General features: G+C 43.9%; 1 protein-coding gene across 1 annotated transcript; it reads left to right on the top strand.

The window, feature by feature from the left end:
- Window positions 1-454: 454 nt before the first annotated feature.
- Window positions 455-8,369, top strand: LOC121350364 (NF-kappa-B inhibitor zeta-like; the record flags this gene model as incomplete). Its single annotated transcript, XM_041461638.1, has 12 exons — window positions 455-701; window positions 2,616-2,737; window positions 3,246-3,294; window positions 3,542-3,588; window positions 3,728-4,310; window positions 4,491-4,791; window positions 6,718-6,823; window positions 7,071-7,217; window positions 7,417-7,477; window positions 7,588-7,754; window positions 7,838-7,948; window positions 8,258-8,369. Coding segments are annotated over exons 1-12 (2,053 nt in total), but the record flags the coding sequence as incomplete, so codon positions are not given.
- Between the last annotated feature and the right edge of the window lie 14,450 nt (window positions 8,370-22,819).

Here is a 22,819-nt window from a genome sequence, read left to right as displayed (position 1 = left end):
CACAGCAGGGGAAAAAAAAAAAAAAAAAAAAAAAAAAGAAGACATGAACTTGAAGTTAAGCTTTTTCTTGGGAAAACTCATTTCCTCATCAGCTGCTCGGGGTTGTAAGGAAAGAGGGTGGAGCCTTCCCAGGCTGCCGTCCTCCAAACCATACCTGAGTATAAAGAGCAGAGCAGAACTGCAGCCAAGAAACTCTCAAAAGCTGCTTCCAGTGCCTGCTGGGATTCCAAGGCTGGTTTTATCCTTCCCCTGCTGGAACTTGCTGCTCCAAAGACAAGAGGGAAGCTGGACTCACCTAATTACATTGGAGGATTAATTACATTGCCATGGACTCCATGTGATACTGGATTGATTTTTAATTTTTTTTTTTTTTTTTAACACAACCGAACAGGGTTTTTTCCTCCCCTCTTCTCTTTCATCTTTTCCTGCACACACACACTCACACACAGAGGAGATGTTGCAAACAGTCTGCATGAGTCCTGAGCTGCTTGTCAACCAAAACATGAGTGAAAGTGAAATCTGTGGCTACAGCCCAGGCCAGGGATCCCCGCTGCCTGGAGAAACTGCCAGCCCCAAGAGCTGCTTCCAGCAGAGCCCATCTCTGCCAGACTCTGGATTAACCGAGCTGAACGTGGCGAGTCCCAAGATCTACCACCCTCCTCCTCCTCCATGCAACCCTCCAGGGATGCCTGCTCCTGCTGGTAAGAGAAAAATCTTTATTCCCATTTCCTACTTGGTGCTTCTTGCACCAGCTGGTGCAGCCCAGTGACCCGGGGCTCTGAGCTGGACAATCCCAGAGGAGTTCAGCACGTTCCAGGCTGGGCTGGATTTTGCTGTGTTCTGCTGCTGAGGTCAGAAATTGCCCTGGTTTCCAAAGGATGCTCAATATTCCATCTTTTCTGCCCATCTCCGGCGCTTTGCTGCTCATTTGCGTTCTGAATTGCAAGTTTGGTTCTGAGCTAACAGCAGGGTAATAGATGTGACCTTCTGAGTTATTAACATTTCAAAGTCACAGCAAAGTGTGTCTGGTGAATCACTGCCTTTGCAGAGCCCTTCAGTTCCTAGGAAATATCTGATCTGTCACTGGGAACTCTTCTCAGATAACAACAGATTAGCAATCTTACTGGCTTTTAAAAGAAAATAATTTAAAAAAAAAAAAGCGTTTTTTAAAAAAAATTAGATAAAGTTTTTCAAAGAAACCTTTAAAATACTCTTGAAACATTAAATAATTCATTGTCAAAACACCAATATATGAAAAAAAAAATCATTTCTAGAACAGTCTGAGATACAAACTCTGCTTTTCGAGGTCTCAGCGTTTTGATTATTCAGTGCTAGGCTAAACACTGAGAAGTGCCAGAAATCTCAGCACGAAACAAGAGCCCCATCTCCATTGCAAAGGCACCATTTGCTGCCCGGGATCGCCTCCCTCCTGCTGGAGGGGTGTCAGCTCTCATTGCCTGGAGCGGGGAAAGGAAACAAAATCACGCAACAAGAAACCACATCTTGTGGGGCTGGTTCCCCTGCCAGGACTGCTCCTCTCAGCCATCCCGGGAGCTGCACCATTCCCATCTGCTGGGCTCCACTGATCCCACACGCAGGTTTTGGTCAGGAATATTGGTTCAGGCCCCTCCTGGTTTATTTAACAGCACCAGGAGCTGCTGGCCCAATGCGCCTCTTTCATTTCAGGCTGTTGTGTTGTTTCATCCTGAGTTGTGTTTGATCACTAGAGCTGGTTTTGTTCCTCCTGCAGTGGGAGCAGAAAGCTTCTCCTTGCTCTCAGGATCCCACACTCTGCTTCCCTTGGAGCTGGGGCTTTCTCCATGGTGTGTTTCGTTGGGAAAGCCCTGATGTGATGCATGAAATCTGTAATTTTTAATGGCAGTGTTTGTTACTGAATGCATTTTAGATAAAGGTTATTCCAGGCAGGGGGACACACAAGGCAAGGACGTGAATGCCAGAGTTACATAAAAGGTATTTCAAAAGCCAATGGATTTAAGCTCCTAATCTGGGCAAGTCTTTCAAGTTTGGGGATGCAGGCACCAGATGCAAGGAGACCTAACACAAACAATCACAGAGCAGCTTGTTTTGACAGAGAGAGAGCCTGTTTGGACAACGAGGTATATTCTCAAATAACTGTTCCATTTCAGTGCAGAAAATCATTGTTTCGCTTTGAAGCACACAAAAACTTCCAAGCACACTGAGAGGCACGGGGGAAAGCCACTGGACAGAGCATCCCTATCTTAATTTTGAACAAATTCTGCTCCTTGTTGTTGCACTGATAACAATTTCACCAACCACAGGACAGGAAGGTGCAAAGGCAGATTTACCACAACACAGGAAAATCAGAGCCTGAGAGGGGCAGAGACCTAAACACTGCTGACACGTTCCCAAGAAGCAAATCCACGCTCTGTGGCCCGCAGGAAAACTGGGCATGAATTCATTAAAGGAATTATTGAGCAGAGCCAAGGAGCAGGCAGGGAGATGTGGAAATTTCCCACAAGTGATGATGAACGCGGGAATCAGAGCCCGTTCCCCAGGCTGACCTCATCCTCCCACCCTTCCCCAGCAGCTCAGACAATTGTGTTACTTTCAGCACCGTGTTGTGACTTTTCCAGACTCTGAACTTAGCTCTGATCCCCCTCAGAAGCGCTACATGGGTGTGAGAGTGAAGATGCCCGTGCGGGAATTGCTGAGGAAAATCCGACTTTCCAAAGGCTTGGACCCAGCTCCTGGCAAGGTGAGGAATCCCCGGGGCTGGGAAAGCTCCTGCAGCATCCTGGGGCTCACAGATGCACCCCACTGAGGGTTCTGGAGGGGGCACACCTGCAGCTGCTGCCTCTTCCAGCCACCCAGTCAATGCTTGTCAAAGTGGAGAATAAATTTCAAATTTCAAACAGAACGAGGGCTGGGCTGGGGGCGGTTCCAAGGCAGTGACAGCAGGAACCCATCCCTGCCATGGGTGCTGTGCATCATTCAATCAGGGCAAAGATGGCTCAAAAAACAGTAAAAATATTGCTCCAGAACCTGCAAAAAACAGCCCGAGGAGCTGATAAACTCCCAGGCTGGTTTAAAATCTTTATAAAGCTGCCATGAATTATCCACTCGTGGAAATCCCTACACCTGCAGCCCTTCCACAGCCCAGGAGGCAGCTGCACTCTGTCCATGTTAGAATATCTGCCACTGTTTCATCTTCTCCTCCCTGTGCGAGCATCTCGCATTGAAGCTGGCTGCTTTTGTCTCCTCAGGAAGCCTCATCGGTGAAGATGGTAGCCAAAGGATCCTCAGGAAAAACAGGTTTGGAAACGCCTCGCTTGGTAACAGAGCCTCCTTTCCTAGGAGGATCATCAGTGTGAGGTACCCAAAGAGCCAGGGCACTCCTGTGCCGTGGCCAGTGCTCCCTGCTGGGTCCCTCCCATGCCAGGAGTGCATCACCACCCTGCCTGCCTCTCCTGGCTCTTTTTTGGGGCAGGACTGATGGGAATCTCTGCTCTGTGTGCGCCTCTCCCTCAGCTCCGAACCTTTTCTTCCCTTTTGCTTCCAGCAGAGAAGAGGAGATCTCACCCTTATACAGAGAAACAGCTTAGACAGGTATGCAGAACACCTTGAGCCCCGCTGTGCCAGGCTCCTGGGGCAGAATTCCTGTTCTATCACCCAGGGAGAACAGGACACTTCATGTCTGCTTCCCTCCCCTTTCTTCCTCCCTGCCCGGCTTCTGTTGCTGTTCCAGAGCAAGCAGAGCGCCGGGCAAAGCCCCAGAGGCTTGGAGGACCTCGACATCCTGGTGGAGGTGCTGCAGGAGGATCTGAACCAGAGCCAGCTCCGGGAGGAGCCTCGGCATCCCGCGCCAGACGGGTTTTGGCAGGGATTCTCCAGGGAGCCGCGGAGCTGCCCCTGGGAAAGCGTGGGGAGCAAGGATGGGGGCCTGCAGGGGAGGCAGCTGGGCCTGGCAGAGCATCACCCCCAGCCCTGTGGGGGACATTTCCCCCCAGTCCCGCGGGGACAGCCACAGCCTGCCCTCCACGGCCAGCGGGAAAGCGTCCAGAGGCGCGGCTCACCCGGAATGTTCTCCGGGATGGGCGAGAAAGGGAGCAGCTGGTGGGTGCAGGGTGATCTCCCCAGCTCCCAGGGATGTTTCCCGAGGAATTCTCCAGCCCAGGGAGATCTCCTGAGGAATTCTCCACCCCACAAAGGTTTCTCTAGAAATTCTCCATCCCAGGATGGTTTCCTGAGGGATTCTCCATCCCAGGATGGTTTCCTGAGGAATTCTCCATCCCAGGATGGTTTCCTGAGGGATTCTCCATCCCAGGATGGTTTCCTGAGGAATTCTTCATCCCAGGAAGGCTTCCGGAGGAATTATCCATCCCAGGAATGTTTCCTAATAAATTCTCCATCCCAGGAAGGTTTCCCGAGGAACTCTCCATCACAGGAAGGTTTCCTGAGGAATTCTGCCCCCCAGGGATGTGTTCTGAGGAATTCTCTATCCCAGGAAGGTTTCTCAAGGAACTCTCCACCCCAGCAATGTTTCCCGAGGAATTCTCCACCCCAGGAATGTTTCCTGAGGAATTCTGCACCCCAGGACTCGCCTGCACCCCCCAGCTTGGCAGAGATGCTGCTGGAAGCTCCCAGGGGCTCTGCAGATGTGGGGGGACATTTGAGGCTGACCCCAAATTCCTTCTCCAGGCAGGACCTCTCTGCCCTCTCCTTCTTCCAGTTCCAACTGCACAGGGAGGAAAATCTGCTGAGGAACATCCCAGAGGAAAAACTGCTGGCTCCTGATGAAAATGGCAACAGGTCCTTGATTTTTCTGTCTAAATGCATTGATTTTGGTCCCTGGGGACATCACCTTGCTCTGACCTCTGATCTAAAGCTTCTCTGCTTGAGGGGAAGCTCAAACTGAATCAATACACAGAATTTTAGGCAGATATTAAAAATAGAAATATTCCATATTCCTGAGCTAAAGCTGATATCAGAAGAAATTTGGGGTGTTAAAATATTTAAGGATGAAGGTGTGTGTAGGGATTTACAAGAAAATTAAAATCAAGCAAAACAAGTACTGGGGGAAAAATAAAAATATGCAAAAAAGACATTTTTTTTTTCCATGCTGCAGACACTGTCAGGGTAACTATTTGTATTATGAACTGCTAATAAAAATGGAAGAGAGTTATAGCCAAAATCCCGAACTGGAGCACAGACTCCCAAAGAACTGGGAGTGGCTGGAGATGAAAGGAAAACACAGATTTTCCTGCTCCCAGTAAAAACCAGTATTGCCCTAAAATGGGGGGCTTGTGGAGAAAATAGCTATTTATAAGAAAAAAAATTAAATTATCTAATTAGGCTCCGTGAAGTTTAGGTAGATTGGGATAGCTGGAATCAAATCAGATTGACAGAAAGCATGGCATGAATTATGAATTGTCTTGGGGAGAAAGAGTTAAATTCCTGTCCCAAATTTAAAATATTGATAACCCCACACAGGGAAAACCAAGCACAGCACTGGCCTTGTCCCTAAAGAGCCATGTTCCAATCAGAATTCTGGTTTCCAGTGCAAGAATAAAATCAAACTTCACTTTTCAGCGGTTATGTGACTCAGTAAATAACAAGTAAGCCAACTATTTATGGATTTCCTGCCATTTTTTAAATGATACACAAAAATTTCTCATGCATGAATGAAATTGATCACAATTAAGAAATTAAGGGGTTTCTACTCCCATGTTAAATCACAAGCAAAAATTTCCTCACTCCTAAACTCACTTTTATAAAGATTCTAAAAAAAGAACGCTCAAAGGCAGGAGTGCAAGCTAAATAAAATCTAAATAAAATCATTCTGAGTTCTATTGAATGGTGAAAAGTAGGGTCAAAAATCCATTTAAAAAACCCCAAAACCAAACCAAACCAACCAAGCAACTGCATTGTTACTACAGAAAGCAATTAACCCTTGAATATCCCAAGATTTCAGCCTTTTCCTGCATTAGTGTTTTATGCTTTAAAATGAACTCTCCCTGTTCCTTTGGGGTGTTTTAACCTGTTATATCTTTTATATCTTTTTATATTATGTCTTTTAATATTATATCTTTATTATATTATATGATATTACTATATTATATATAATATATAATATCTATTATATTATTATATATTTTATCTTTCTCTTATTACTATATTATATCTTTATTATATCTTTATATCTTTTTATACGATATCTTTTAAAATGCACTCTCCCTGTTCCTTTGGGGTGTTTTAACCCTTTCCTTTGGGGTGTTTTAACCCTTTCCTTTGGGGTGTTTTTACCCCTTCCTTTGGGGTGTTTTTCGATATCTTTTAAAATGCACTCTCCCTGTTCCTTTGGGGTGTTTTAACCCTTTCCTTTGGGGTGTTTTAACCCTTTCCTTTGGGGTGTTTTAACCCTTTCCTTTGGGGTGTTTTTACCCCTTCCTTTGGGGTGTTTTTACCCCTTCCTTTGGGGTGTTTTAACCCCTTCCTTTGGGGTGTTTTAACCCCTTCCTTTGGGGTATTTTTAACGCCTCTTTTGGGGTGATTGTACCATTCCTTTAGGGATTTTTTACCACCTCCTTTGGGTTTTTTTAACCCTTCCTTTGGGGTGCTTTTACCCTTCCTTTGGGGTTTTTTTACCCCCTACTTTGGGATGATTTTACCCCTTCTTTTGGGGCGTTTTTACCCCTCCTTTCCCTTCTGATGGTTCCCAACTGAGTTCTCTTCCAGGCTGCTGCACAAGGCTGTTGCCCAGGGAAGGAGGGCTCTGACTTTTGCCCTGGCCCAGAGATTTGCATCCCTCAACAAGATCGACGAGAAGGATGCAGAGGAAAGGGTAGGACGCTGATTTGCCACGGGAAAAAAAGTCATTTTTTATCACCTGCAGCCCTCTGTCAAACCCCAGCCAGGCAGCAAGCATCCTTCTGCTGTCCTGGAAAAGAAGGGAAAATGGGAATGGGGAGGGAATGATGGGAGCAGAGCCCCGAAATCCCAACTCCCCACTTCAGTATCTAAAAAATGTTGTTGTTTTTAAGCTATTTTTTGCCTTTCACTGCAACTCTGTGCCCTTCTTCCCTTCTCAGACTGCTTTACATCTTGCTGCAGAAAAGAACCAGCACCTGATGGTGAGTGACCTGATCTCCCTGGGGGCCAACGTCAACGAGCAGGACAGCTCTGGGAAAACTCCCCTCCACCTGTGTGCAGAGAACGGCTATCTGAGAGTTCTGGAGGTAAATTGGGGTTTTTTTTTTGTGGGGCCAAAGTGGGGTAAAAGCAGCTCGTGCACGTGCTGGTGTGTGAAATAACCCGGGGTGTTCCATACAGGAGCACTCTGTCTGCTCTGATGCGGTTACAGAGGGATTTGGGGGATGGAAGAGTGTTTTTGGCACTGCCAAAGGTCAGGAATCACCTGGATGTCCTTCATTTCAGGTCCTGAAAAGCTGCAAGAACAACGGGGTGTGCGTGGAGGTGGACGTGCCTGACCGCTGCGGTAAGAGGCACAGCCCAAGCACGGGGCTCAGATCCCAAATCTCCAAAGACAGATTTGCTCCGGGCAGGGGGGTCAGGGCCTGGCTGTGACTTTCCCTGTGTCCCACGCAGGTCTGACCCCCCTGCACCGTGCTGCTCTGGCCCACACCGTGCTGGTGGCACAATCCCAGGGCGCTGCCGGGGACAGCGGCGCGGGGAGGCTCCTGAGGCTGCGGAGAGCCCAAATCCTGGAGGGAATCCTCTGCCTGCTCCAGATGGGAGCACAGCCCCAGCTGCAGGTGAGGACCAAGCCCAGCAGGTCTCTAGCCCGGCTTAAGTGTTCCTGTCCTTGTGCAACCTCGGGGTTTGCTGTCATCTGCAGGTTCTGCATTCGTGTCCAACCTCCACCCCTTGCCTGAATCTCGAGGAGAACACAGAGCTCATGTGTTTGCTTCAGACCCAAAAACCCCGGGCACAGGATGTTCCTCAGGAGGTAACTATGGCTCATTTACACAGGCAGTGTCTAATTCCAAGATTAAGCAAATATTCAGTGCTTAAAACCAACAAACAAACAAAAAAAAGTTACAGCTCTTCTCTCTTTTCCAGGGTCTTTTTTGCCTTGGCCAGATAAGAGTTCCTACCAGAGTACGTGTAATAAATGTAATAATATAACAAGATTTCAGTTAGAAATACAGATTTAAAGCCCCATTTCAAGTCACTGAGGTTCTCCCAGAACCCAGCAGAGAGAAAAAAATAATTGTTCAACTGGAAATTGACTGTTCTGGTCTCTTCCCCTGTCCAGAGCTGCAGCCTGCTGGATGCTCCCAGAGGAATCCCCGCTCCCCCAGCTGCAGATAACTTGCCTGGACTTTGCTCCTTGTCATCCCCAGACCTCCTTGATGTCCTTCTCAAAGGTATTTTGGGGTAGGAAGTGGAGTTCAGGCAGCTGGGGGTTTGTGTGACTCAGCAGCTGGGATGGGGTGGCTCAATCCGGTCCCTGCTCTGCCATCCCACGGAATTTGGGGTGGAAAAAACCCCAAAACCATCAAGTTCAAACCTCCTACAGCATGGGGCTGATGGAAAAGGTGCTCAGCACCTCGTCCCAGCCTCTGGATTTCATCATTTTCCTTGCAAACCTCCTTCCTCACCCAAAGCCAGCCAGAAAATGAGGGAATAAATTCCTGCTTTAGCCTGGGATTGAGATTTGCTGCTTTGTTGCCTTCCAGGGAAATGCTGAGAGCTCTCACCCACCTGCTGCAGGAGAATAACAAACACCAAAATACAGAATATTTTGTATTATATCTTGAACTGACTGCTGGAAAGATCTCACCTGGACCCAGAATTAAGGAGCAAACTGGTAAATGAGGGAAATCCTCAGTGCAGGCTGCACCAGGCATTCAGTGTTAGGTGCTCCAGGAAGAATAAGATCTTTATTTTCTCACAGATTTGTGATTCTCTGCTCAGGTCCGAGGTCAGTCTGAAGCTCTGATGATTTTTCAGGCAGGTGTTTAGCCCAAGAAAAAGATTTTAACCATCCAGGGCCAAGTCTTGGGGGTTTCAGCCTGAAATTAGTCTCTACACTCCAAATTCAATGTTCAGATAGACTGAAAATCTCAGTCATTTTAAACACAAGCTCTGGGATTTCAGAGCCTAAATATTAAAAATATTTAATATTTCCTGCAGTCTGGCTCTGAATTTGGCCAAGGCTGGAGTGGTCACACTTTAAGGCAGTCTCGAGGTGAAGTCCTTCCAAGGTGTAACATCGTGCTGAGCATGTTTCTTCAACAAAAATCAATCTTTTTATTGATGCAATCAGAACTTTTCACCCATAGTGGATTGTAGGTGAAGTCTGGGACAAAGTGTTTCGAGTCAGCTCCTTTCTAACACATCTAACAGAAGATTTTACCTTTATAAAATTGAAATTTATAACAGCAGCTTTTGGAGGATCATTTTTTTAAAAAGTTGGGAGCATAACGAGGAGCTGAAATGATCCTGTACCGCCAGAAAACCAAGTTATTCAGTAGAATCACTGCAAACTAGATCATTTTTATTTTTAATTATTTCTTCCCAGACTTACTCTCATTTAATTTTGATTTCTGGTTGCGAGTTTCCTGGTTTCTATGAAACTTCCCTGGTTGCTACATAGGGAGCAATTCTACTTTTACAGAAATTAAAAAAAACCAAACTGATCCAGCAGCCCCTCAGGTGTCTCCTGTGGAGGAAAATGGGAGATTTCCACCTGAAACCACTGCAGGACCCAGTGTTAAGTACTCAGCATCTTTGGGGAATGTTTTTAATGAACCCTTTGCATTTGTTTCTTGTGAAAAAAAAAAAAAAAAAAAAAGATATTTTTGTGTGATGGGGTTTCCTTAAGTGTTAAGCTCCAAGAGCTACGTTGCACAAGGTGAATTAACTGGGAGAAGTGGCAGTGTTGAAGTGAATTCCAGTGGGGATTTGGGTCATTTCCTGTGATTCTGATTCCCTGAACAGCTAAAGAGTTCTCTTTGGTATTTTCTCTAGTCTGAGTGAGGCAGAATAATTCATAATCTTTCAGTATTTTATTAAAAATATCCATATATTTTATATTATTCTCATGAGGAGTTGCATAACTCATCCACCTCCTTCCAAAGCTTTCCCTCATGTTTCAATGATCTTTGGTCTTTTCTTTTTCCCTTTTTGTCCCAGGTTTTATGGACATTTTTCCTCTCTGAATATTTCTCTCTGTCCCCCCCATCACTGCCCATCCTTCTTTCTGTTTGCATTTTAACTCCCATCTGTTCTCACTGAACTTTTTATTCATTTGGGGACAATTAAGGAAGAACTTCTGGGTTAGCTCAGCTTCCATTTGTGGGATTGAAGGGTCAGATCCAGCTCTTTATTTTCATTATAAACCAAGCAAGAAATCCCACATCACGAGGATGAAACAGAGTGCTGAGCAAAGAGAAGAGCAGAAATAAACATCTGCAGGGAAAGAAAACTGAATTTTCTCTCAGGATTTCTTTCAAAAAGCATAGAAAACTCTCATTTAATAATCCAACATTAATCTTTTAGCCATGGGAACCATTCAGGTGAAAGGACAGGAGTATTAAACTATTCCTATAGGTATCATTTATTCAATATACTCAGAGATGAACTTGCTTCTACAGTATATTCTACCACAGTTATCCATTAATTGCATTGTTAATCGCTTTACATTGTTTCACTGATCCTTCCTGTCAATAAATACATTTATTTCATGCAGCAACTTGGGTTTTTTTGTACTTTTCTCTTTATACTAATCTCACAACAGAAGGGACAACATGGAAAAGGCAAGCAGAGCTGGGAAGGTTTTGTTGTTTTGGTTTTTAGGATGGCAGAAATCCTCCAGCATCCCCCTCTCCCACCAGTAATTCCAATATTTCCCAATTCCTGTCATTCCAAAGGGAAGCAGGACCCAAATTCCTGGCAGAAGGGTCTGGAGGGATCCAGCTGCTCCCCACCCCTGGGACCTCACCCACAGCAGAAACCCAACCCCTCTTTGGTTCTCAGCCTCCAAAAACTGCCCCTGAAACCCTGAATTGCTGCACAGCCACCGTTACCGCACCAAAGACTTCCCCAGGGCTGCTGGATTTTGCTCAGAGATGTTTTTGCACCTCCCAGAGCCCAAAATCCTGAGCTGAGGAGCGCGGGGAGTGCTGCAGCTGTGGGGAGGGGAGCTGGTGCAGGAAATACTCCACACCAATCTGTGAGTGCCAACACCATCCTGAACACGGATGCCAGGGAGAGGGAAGAAGAAGGACAGGGCATGCCCAAATCCCTCCATCCTGGAACCACTGACCCCATGTACAGAATTCCAAACCAATCTGTGAGTGCCAACACCATCCTGAACACGGATGCCAGGTAGTAGGAAGAAGAAGGACAGGGCATGCCCAAATCCCTCCATCCTGGAGCCCCTGACCCCATGTACAGAATTCCAAACCCCCCAGTACAAGGTCCAAAACCCCCCTGTACAGTGCTCCAAAATTTTCCCTTCACCCTGTGATTGCTACTGCTACACTATCTAAATTTCCTTGACCTTTAATTCTTCATACAAAGGTGGTAACTTGTTCTGTGGGTTGAACTCAAAGCCACAGGGGTCTTTGGCTACATTCCAAGGTCTCTGACCCCCTGGCAGGGCTTCAAAGCCCCCCGGCTGGGCTCGGATCATCCAGGACCGTCAGGGGGATGTCCTGGGTGCTGACAGGGTTCAGGAGGCAAGATGGAGGGATTTGGGTGTTCCCTGTCCTTCCTCCTGCTTCTCCTCGTCCTCCATAAATTTCCGTGACTTTTAATTCTTCATGCAAAGGTGGTAACTTATTCCTTGGGTGGAACTCAAAGCCACAGGGGTCTTTGGCTACATTCCAAGGTCTCTGACCCCCTGGCAGGGCTTCAAAGCCCCCCGGCTGGGCTCGGATCATCCAGGACCGTCAGGGGGATGTCCTGGGTGCTGACAGGGTTCAGGAGGCAAGATGGAGGGATTTGGGTGTTCCCTGTCCTTCCTCCTGCTTCTCCTCGTCCTCCATCTTCTGCGTGGTGCTGGCACCGTTGGATTGGTTCGGGACAGGCTGTGATAGGAATTGGAAAGTTATTGTAAATAAAGTACAGGCAGTTTTTAGCAGGAAATGTTGACAACACCCCATGGTGGCCAGCGTGCCGCGAACCCGACAGAGCTCAGCGGGTCAGGGAGAAAAATGCGTTAGCTAAGAGAAAATAAACAACCTCGGAAAGCAGAGCCAAGGAATCCCAACTCCTTCTGCCGTCCTGGGGCTGGGGAAAAGAGACTTTTAACACCCCGGGGTCACCCGGACCTCAGAGAGCTGGGCAGGGTTCTGTCCCAGCGCAGGTGCGCTCCCAGGGCTGTGACCTTTCCGCGGAATCGTTACTCACTCATCCCTGCCGCGATCCCCGAGGCTGATAAACTTCTCCAGAACCGAGCAGTTCTTCGAGCTCAGGGCCAGGCTGCTGTTTGCCGAGTGCAGCGCTGCGAAAATCTATCCTGGTGGCATTTACCTGGTGGCTGAGGCCATTCCAGCACGGCAGTTCATTTTTCTTTCCTCACACCACACTTTTATTTATTTATTTTATTTATTTCCTCCTGTCTGTTTAAACCCAAAAACCTCAGCTGCATTCCCTCACTGGGTAAATAAACTTTGGGGTTTAACCCCCCATATCACCTCCTCCCCTAGAAGCAGAGATGCAGAGATAATTTTTTTTTATCTTTAAATATAAATATAAATAAAATAGAAATATAAATACAAATATAAATACAAAATAACTCTAAATATAAATTATTTTTATAATTATATTAAATATAAATATAAATATAAATATAAATATAAATATAAATATAAATATATAAATATAAATATAAATACTATAAATATAAATATAAATATAAATATATAAATATAAATATAAATACATATACATATACTTATAAATAATAATAAATAATAAGTAATAAATAGTGAATAACAATAAGTAATACTATATAATCTATATACATAATATATACTACATATTATTATATAATATGTAATGTATATCATAATAACATAAACTATATTTTAAAATATCTTTATATTTTATTTTATTTTTCTAATTTTTTAAAATATTTTAATCTATCTATCTATCTATGAAACATTCCTGTTGTAGAAACACAACTAGAAAGCTTGAGTGTAAATAAACCACTTCCAGTCACTTCCAGTGTGTTGTCAGTGGGATCTGGATAAATTCTGGGCTCTCTTTGGCCTCCATCCTCATTTGTTTAAATTTAAATTGTGACTCAGCTGGCTTTTCAGGATTATCTCAGAACAACAGGGTTGTTTTTTGTTTTTGTAACACAGAAATCCAGCCCCAAGTGCCAGAAGTCCTGTGCCCTTCTGATTCCCCCAAAAAACCAACATTATGGTCTTGATCCCCAGAAAAAATAAAGAAGAGCAATAAAAAGCAGGGGGGAAAAAAAAGCCAAAAACAAGGAAAGAGGGAAATAAGGAAAATCAAAGGAGAATGTGCCACTTTCACAGCCCAGATTGATGCGGTTGTTGCTCTGGAGGTGAAAATGACCCCACAAAGCCCCAGGGTGTCTTTGGGGTTTTTGTGGGGGGCTCAAGATGAGCCGCGCTTTTCGGGGCCCTGAGTCCTCTGGGAGTTCATTGTGGGCAATTCCTGCAAAAGCCACCCCAGGTGCCTTGGCTTTGTCCCAAAAAGTCGTGCCCAGCCTTTCCCCAGAAGTCTAAAAAAAAAAAGATTTCAGCGTTTATACAGCTCCTCCTCACGTGGTTGTGAACCGAGGGCTGTGCAAATAAAAATCTCCTGCGGCAGAGCCAAAACCTGCCCCGAGATACCTGGAGAGTGGGAAAAGATAACAGCTTGGTAAAAGCCACTGCATTTTTCTCCAAGTGTGAGAGAGAAGAGAGAGGGATTGCTTGGGAAGGAAAACAGAGTTGGACTGAACTGATTAAAAGACTAAAAATATGGAAATTTCTTATTGTGCTTTTAAAAATCTTACGGCCTCTGTTTTGAGTATAAATTAAATATAAGTTAAATATAACCTTTCCCTCACCCTGTCTCTGTGTTTTCTATGCAATAGCAGTGCTCCTGAGCATGTTTATGTGGTAAAAAAAGGCATTTTTATTCCACTTTCAGTGGACTAGAATGTAAAAAACATTCACCATTATTTTGACATTGAAAAACTTAATTCTTGAAATATGGCAGTTATCTTTCTGTGCCACGTGGGAGTGCTCTGAGGGCAGGTGCCTGAAATGCTCCAATTAATCATTAATTGCAGTCAACATATTCCACTTCTGTGGCTCCTTTTGCTGGGAAGTGCCTATGAAATTTTACAGAGAAACAGGACGAAAATTTGGCTAATCTGACTTGCTAGCCATGGGTCTCACTGATAAATCAGTACCTGATGCCATGGAATTAAAATAAATAATTTCAAAGCCTGATGCCCTGGAGGAAAAATGGATAAAAATAGCTAAAAATGGCTGAAATTAGCTAAAAATGACTTTTAAACAGCTAAAAATAGCTTAAAAGTAGCTAAAAGTAGCTAAAACCCAGGTAAAAATAACATGAATCTTGTGCAAAAGAGGCTGAAAACACCAGTGATTAATTCAGCAAAGGGAAAAACAATAGAATTCCAAACTAAAATAACAAATTATATGAGTTTAAGATCTCTGTGTGTGCATCAGGGATGATTTCCCAAGTTCCAGAGCTGCTTTTGCTTTGCTTTTTTCAGGGGCTGCTGGAGCTGCTGTGACATTCCTGTGCTCAGTAATACACTGAATTTAGATGCCATTTAACCAATGGCTGCTCATTTCCCCAATTCCTTTGAAAGCCCAACAGAAAATCTGAATTTTTCAGCATTCCCCTCTTTTTTCCTGCCCTTTCTCCAGACTGAAAAGCGAAGGTAGGTGATGAATAAATCAGCCAAGCCCGGGAGGGTGACTCAGGCGTTAATTCCTGGGGCTGATTCATTTTATGGGGCTGTAAAATGCCCAGCCCTGCCAGGAAAATGCCAGCCTGGCAGCTGGGGAGCAGTTCTGGGGAAAAGGGAAATCCTGAATGTGCTCATCACAGAAACCACCAGCCTGGGACTCCCATTTTATCACAAGGCACTTATTCACTTACAAATATTTATTTTATTTCTTTTTTTAAATTTATTTTTAAATTTTTATTTATTTCTTTGTTCTGGCCCCATGGCCAAGAGCAGATAAATGACTCCGAGACCCTTCCCAGGTGGAGGAGAGCTGCTAATTCCTCTGGGATTCTCTGCCTGTGGAACTCAAGCCCTCAGGGAAGATCTGGGGTCATTTCCACACTGCATTTCCAAAAGGTGAACTCTGCCAGACGCAGGGCAGGGAGGTTTGCCCGACCTCGCCTTCAGTGGATAAAAAACATAACTAAAAACTAAGTAAGTAACTAACTAAGCAACTAACTAACTAACTAAGTAACTAACTGACTAACTAAGTAACTAACTAACTGACTAAGTAACTAACTAAGTAACTAAGTAACTAAGTAACTAACTAACTAACTGACTAAGTAACTAAGTAACTTACTAAGTAACTAAGTAAGTAACTAATTTTAAAATAAAAAGAAAATAACTATTTTTATAATTTTATATATTTTAATTTTTAATATAATATATATATTATTTTATAAATTTTATTTTATAATAAAAATAAAATAAAATAAAATAAAAATATTTTAAAAATTAAATTAAATAAAATAATAAATATAATTTTAAAAGAAAAATGAAATTAATAACTAAAATATACAAAAAATAAAAATAAAAATAAAAATTAATAATAATGATAATGATAATTATGATAGTAATGATAATAACAATAATAACAATAATAATAGTAATAATAATAATAATAATAATTATTATTATTATTATTAAGAAATTCCAGCATCAGAACTCTGGACTCGCTGAGGAATATTCCCAGCAGCTGGGTGAGATCCCAAGGAGCAGAATTTGCCCCGAGGCAAAGCAAAGCCCCGCAGGGGCAGGGGAGAGGCAGCAGCTCCAGGCGGAGCCTCTGCCCAGGATTCCTCCCAAGGGGCAACTCCAGGCACGCTCAGGGAATGCAAACCCAAACAAGGAGCGCAGTTTGGGCTCCTCCAGCTGCGATTTACAGCACGGGAAATTCGGGTGGAAGCAAATCCTGCTTTAAAACTCAAGTTTGAGTGCTTGCACAGCCTTTGGCTGCGGAGTCCAGGCTTTTCTGTGTGTGAAAATCCTTACTGAAACGTCAGAGGTTTGTCCAAGGAACACCAGGTTCTGACAATTTCTGCACATTCCTGCTTTAATCACGGTCCTAACTTTGGCAAACAAATAAATATTTCCTCTCCTTGAAAACCCCTCTCTTCTGTTTTTCTTCCCAGACTGCCACTCAAAATAAATCAAAATATGCAAACCCCTCATTTGTTGTGTCCCTAGAAAGCCCACCCAGCTGCAGGTCCTTGAACAAGCAGCCGTGTGAAGGAATTTAAGAAAAATGTGCATTTATCATGAGCAGACAGGAAAATTCACCCAGAAAGGCTCTGGATTATTTGATTACAAATTCCTCCGTGAGAAAAAAGAACCCTCTGCTGGATGTGGGGCATCTCCAGTGTGGCACAGGCAGGCAGGGCTTGGATTTCTGCTCTGCATGAACAGGGTGAGGTCCCAGAAATAAATAAAAAAATAATAAATGTGGCATCAATTCCCTCCTCCCCATCCTGCAGGGAGCCAGGCTGCCCTCTGCTGTGGGAATAACTCCGAGCTGAAGGAGCCCTGCCTGGCTTTGCCACCTCCAAAACCCCCAGAAATCCTCCCAAACCAGGTCCCTGACTTGCACTGTGGGTATTGAAAACCACAGGGGGCAACCCAGCGGTGGATGATTAATTTTTCGTAGCGAATTCCAAAAATACGCCGATTTCTCGACGGATTTTTTTGCTTTAGGCTGCAGAGTCTAGGACAAGCATATCCCAAAATCACAGCTGATGTCACACTAACTGCTGATCCCTGGTGGTAAAGGAGGATTTGGGGACTGGGGTAAATAAGGAAAATGAGGTGAATGGGGGAAATGAGGATTTGTGGACTGAGATGTTTAATATATTTTTCTTTCAACATGTTTAATGATGTTTAATATATTTTTCTTTCAATATTTCAATATTGAATGTATATTAAATATATGCAATATTGAAATATATTCAATATTGAAATATATTCAGTATTAATATATTTAATCTATTCAATATATTCATTCAATGGATATGAAATATATTAAATGCCATATATTTTATATATTAAATTATATCTATTATATAATTAATATATTATACAATTATGTTATGTAATTAATACAATTTATATAATGTTTATTATATATTTTATATATTATATAATTCATATTATATATAAAAAATCTATTTACCAGTACATTCTATATTTCAAACATTGAACTGAGGAATATTTTGTTTGAAGCAGGATGCATTTAACTCATTTACAACACAAACACACGGCAACATCTAAACTGCAGACGCCCCCATTCCAGCTGTTTGCAGAGCTAGAGCTGACAGGAATTTTTTGCTGTTCCCAGGGTTTTTCTGCCCCGGAGGGAACAGCAGCTCAGCTGTGCCGTGCCCGCCGGGGACGTTCGGCCCGGACGGGGCGGCGGTGCCAGCCCGCGGCTGCCAGCCCTGCCCCGCGGGCTCCTTCAACCCCCGGCCCGGCCAGAGCTCCTGCTTGTCCTGCGGCTCCAGGGCGGCACAGCCCGCCGAGGGACAGCGCACCTGTGTGTGCCCGGGGCCAGGACAGGTGTTCCAGGTGTGTGCCGGGGCCAGGACAGGTGTTCCAGGTGTGTGAGAGTACCTGTGTGTGCCCGGGGCCAGGACAGGTGTTCCAGGTGTGTGCTGGGGCCAGGACAGATGTTCCAGGTGTGTGAGAGCACCTGTGTGTGCCCGGGGCCAGAACAGCTGTTCCAGGTGTGTGAGAGTACCTGTGTGTGCCCGGGGCCAGGACAGGTGTTCCAGGTTTGTGCTGGGGCCAGGACAGATGTTCCAGATGTGTGAGAGCACCTGTGTGTGCCCAGGGCCAGGACAGGTGTTGCAGGTGTGTGAGAGCAGCTCTGTGTGCCTGGGGCCAGGACAGGTGTTCCAGGTGTGTGAGAGTACCTGTGTGTGCCCAGGCCAGGACAGGTGTTCCAGGTGTGTGAGAGTACCTGTGTGTGCCCAGGCCAGGACAGGTGTTCCAGGTGTGTGCCGGGGCCAGGACAGGTGTTCCAGGTGTGTGAGAGTACCTGTGTGTGCCCAGGCCAGGACAGGTGTTCCAGGTGTGTGAGAGTACCTGTGTGTGCCCAGGCCAGGACAGGTGTTCCAGGTGTGTGAGAGCACCTGTGTGTGCCCGGGGCCAGAACAGCTGTTCCAGGTGTGTGAGAGTACCTGTGTGTGCCCGGGGCCAGGACAGGTGTTCCAGATGTGTGAGAGCACCTGTGTGTGCCTGGGGCCAGGACAGATGTTCCAGGTGTGTGAGAGCAGCTCTGTGTGCCTGGGGCCAGGACAGGTGTTCCAGGTGTGTGCTCAGGCCAGGACAGGTGTTCCAGGTGTGTGAGAGCAGCTCTGTGTGCCCGGGGCCATGAAAGGTGTTCCAGCTGTGTGCCCGGGGCCAGGACAGGTGTTCCAGGTGTGTGTCGGGGCCAGGACAGCTGTTCCAGGTGTGTGCCCAAGCCAGGACAGGTGTTCCAGGTGTGTGCCCAGACCAGGACAGGTGTTCCAGGTGTGTGAGAGCAGCTGGGCAGCCTCTCTCTGAGTCACAGAATCAGAATCACAGAATCCCAGAATTCACAGAATCACAGAGTCACTGAATTCACAGAGTCACAGAATTCACGGAATCACAGTCACAGAATTCACAGAGTCACGGAATCACAGAGTCACAGAATGACAGAATTCACCGAGTCACAGAGTTACATAATCACAGAATCCCAGAACTCACAGAATTCAGTCACAGAATGACAGAATTCACAGAATCACAGAGTTACAGAATCTCAAAATCACAGAATCCACAGAATCAGAATCACAGAATTAGAATCACAGAATCACAGAATCACCGAATCACAAAAGCACAAAATCACAAAAGCACAAAATCACAAAATCACAAAATCACAGAATCACAGAACTGCCAGACTGGAAGGGACTTTCAAGACCATCGAGTCCAACCCAGCCCCAACACCTCACCCAGCCCTGGCCCCCAGAGCCCACCCAGGCTTTGTTAAACACCCCCAGGGATGGTGACTCCGCTCAGAGAGCAAGGCACAACCTTCCCAGGCGTTGTCCTGTGATAAATTGTCCTCTGTGAGAGGACCAGGGAAAAGAATGATAAAAATTCTTGTCTTCTCTTGCTGCACCTGTTGCTGTGCACACGTGGAATGTGCTACGGGGATTTGTTCATCAAAGGGGGATTTCTTAATTGGCCAATGGTGGTGTTTTAATTAAAGGACCGATGGGGTCAAACTGTATCAGACTGTAAGGGCGACAGGATTCTTAATAAGTATAGAATAATAAAGAGATTGATCAGCCTTCTGAGAATCATGTGTTCTATATAAAAGTGTCTATGTAAGTGACAACATCACTTTATACAAGGCTATAAAACTTCTATATAAAAGTGTTTATATAAGTGATAACATCACTTTATACAAGGCTATAAAACTTCTCTTAACAAATTTACCGGATATTTGCATTTTAATTGTGAGAGTCAACCATCACATTACTCATTATCACATACAGGAGAAATTCCCATTGATCCACCAGCATAAATTCACTTTTTGCTCATCCTCACCTTTAATTTCTTTCTTTATCTCACGTTCAGTAACAAAAGGGGTGGGGACACCGGATTTACAAATATTCTGAATTCCTCAGGGCGACATCAATCCTCCCCCTTCAATATGTAAGAAATAGAATAAATTTAATATATTGTATATATGAAATACATTCGAAATGGAATTATATCTTTCAAATATTCAAACTAAGAAATATAGGGAAACAAATATTGAAACTATGGAAGGTTTGGGGTGGCGTGTGGACACCAGGTTTACAAATATTCTGAATTTCTCGGGGTGACATCAATGCTCCCCCCTTCCCTGGAAAGTTTGGGGTGGTGTGTGGACACAAACTGCAGGTCCCTAAAAAATCTGTGTTTGAATTTCCAGCCCAGTGACTCGCTCTGCACCTGCCCCCCCAGATTTAGGAGCTCTGGGAGGGATGGAAATCTCTGTGTCAGGAAAACCTACCCCGTGTGCCGGGACTCAGCCTCCCGAAACCAGGAGGGGCAGTGCCTGACCAAGAGAGGATGGGCTCGCTACTGCTCCCACAAGGTATTCAGGTTTTTCGATTTTTTTTCTTTTTAGAAATCCCCAAAACCAGGCATAAAACACCCAAAAAAGCATATTTCCCAAGCTCTCCCTTCCCAGGGCACACCCAGTGTGATGCTCCAGGGTTATTTGTGTTTTCTGAGGAGGTTTTGCCTCCTTTTCAGCTTTAGGAATCCACAAGGTATTAAGTTGTTTTTAAATTTTTCTTTTTATAAATCCCCAAACCAGGTAGAAAATACCCCAAAAAGCAAAATTCCCAAACACAGAAATCATTATGTTTTTTTAATTATTTTTTCTATTAAATCCCCAAAACCAGGCATAAAACACCCCAAAAAAGCAAAATTCCTTAGCGCTCCCTTCCAGGGCACACCCAGCGTGGTACTCAACGATTATTTGTGTTTTTTAAGGAGTTTTTATCTCTTTTCCAGCTTTAGGACATTCTGGATTTTTAAGGCACTGCTGTTTTCCCTCCTCTCCCCAGGTCTGTGCTGTCCCCAGGGATTTCCAAGGCTATGACAAATTCCTGGGGCTCTGCGTTTGCCGCTCGGACAGCCTGGAGAGGGTTTGCAATTCCCAGTGCAGAAAACAACAAAAATCCACCCTGCAGCTGGGCTGTGCGGGGAAAAAACCTCAGCTTTTCATCACCCACAGCAACGGGAGCAAGGTGACCAAAATTCTGATTTCCACCATCTCTCTCTTCTCTCAGGCTCTGCCTTTTTTGCTCAGAAAATCCTAGAATGGAACCAAAAAAAAAAAAAAATTTTCTATCACACGCCTAAAGCGCTTTTTGATTCTGTTTCAACCATGAGAAAAAAGAATTAAGATTAAAAAAAAGAAAAAAAAATCTGAATTATTTTTCTTTCAGACTGTTGTTTTCTTAGAGAACTTAAGGAAAGTTCTGCCGAGACCAAATTTCTCTTTGGAAGATGTTTGTGCTGCAGGAGAGCGAATCCATCCGGCGCACGTCGTGGAGATGAGTGGTGAGGGAAAGGAATTATTGGGGTGTTTAACGGGGTTTGCACACGAAAAAGACTTTCTGTGGGGTCTAAAACACAAATAATGAGAAATATCCAGGTTTATTCCCGAGAAAAATGTAAGTTTAGCACTCCAGAAAAAAATTATCCTGCTCAGCCCCAGAAGAATCGTTTGAAATTTGTGTATTTCCAATGGAAATTTGTGTATTTCCAATGGAAATTTGAGTATTTCCAAAGGAAATTAGTGTAGTTCCAAAGGAAATTTGTGTATTTTGAAAGGAAATTTATGTATTTCCAATGGAAATTTATGTATTTCCAATGGAAATTTGTGTATTTCCAAAGGAAATTTGAGTATTTCCAAAGGAAATTCATGTATTTCAAATGGAAATTCATGTATTTCCAGTAGAACAGGAAAAATATTCAGGGGTTTCCTTCCTAAATGAACAGACCTGGAATCCCTTCTCAGCTCCTTTACCTGCATTGATTTCAATTGAGATTTTAATGTATTTATTTTTAATTTTTTTTTAAAAAGTATATATTTTACTAATTTGAATTTTACCAAGTAAAGTGTAAAGGAGTTAAAAAAATTTTTCCCTCAGAATTCCAGATCCAGGCCAAAAAGCACAATTTGCACAGCCAGAAAATTGAACCTCAGCGTCAGAAAAAAAACATTTCCCCCTGTGCAGGTTCATTGATTTCAACCAAGTTGCTGGATCCAAAAAAACCCTAAGGGTTTTCATTAAAAAAAAATCATTTTTAATTAAAATTTATTTTTCAAATGTTCAAATATTTTCAAAATGGCCCTAAAATGAGAAGAATGTGCTAAAAATGCTCCCATTTGGGTTCAGAGCTTGGGGGCTTTGCTGAGCAGATATTCTGGAGGGAAAAGCAAAATTCAGAGCAAAATTAATTCTGAAAGCCAGAAATTATTGATTTTTTTTCTTTAATCACTCCAGAGAAAGGATTTTTAGGGGTTTATAACCCTGACCCTCAATTAATTCACGACCTCGTGGTGCAGGATGAGGCTTCGGCACCTCAGGCAGCGAATCCTCCCTCGGCAGCAGCTCCAGGTGAGCTCTCCTGCAAAGCTCCTCAGTTTGGCTTTAATGAAAATATTTTAAAATTAATTTCTAAATTTTGTCAGGAGCACACAGCCCCTACCCTCAGAATTCCCTCGGAAAATGCCCAAAAAAGCAGAATTCGGTGCTGCTCCTGAGGTCCTGCTGGGTTTTTTCTGTTCACATTCCACACTTGGGGCAGAGCTAAATTACACATAATATAATTGTAATTAAATTTAATATAAATAAAAAATAAAGTTACATATATGCATATATATAATATATATAGAAATTTCAACATTATTCAATTATACAAATTATATACAAATATATTTTTAAATATTATTATATGTAAAATTAAATGTACATATACTTAATGTTTAAATACTGCTTTTTAGTATATATACAGTTATATATACATACATTATTTTTATTTATTTCCAAGTATTTAGAA

The sequence above is a fragment of the Pyrgilauda ruficollis genome, unplaced genomic scaffold (genome assembly GCF_017590135.1).
Source record: "Pyrgilauda ruficollis isolate IOZ18807 unplaced genomic scaffold, ASM1759013v1 scaffold15, whole genome shotgun sequence".
NCBI lineage: Eukaryota > Metazoa > Chordata > Aves > Passeriformes > Passeridae > Pyrgilauda > Pyrgilauda ruficollis.
The sequence above is the reverse complement of the archived record's forward strand: the minus strand, read 5'-3'. Positions and strand labels throughout refer to the sequence as shown.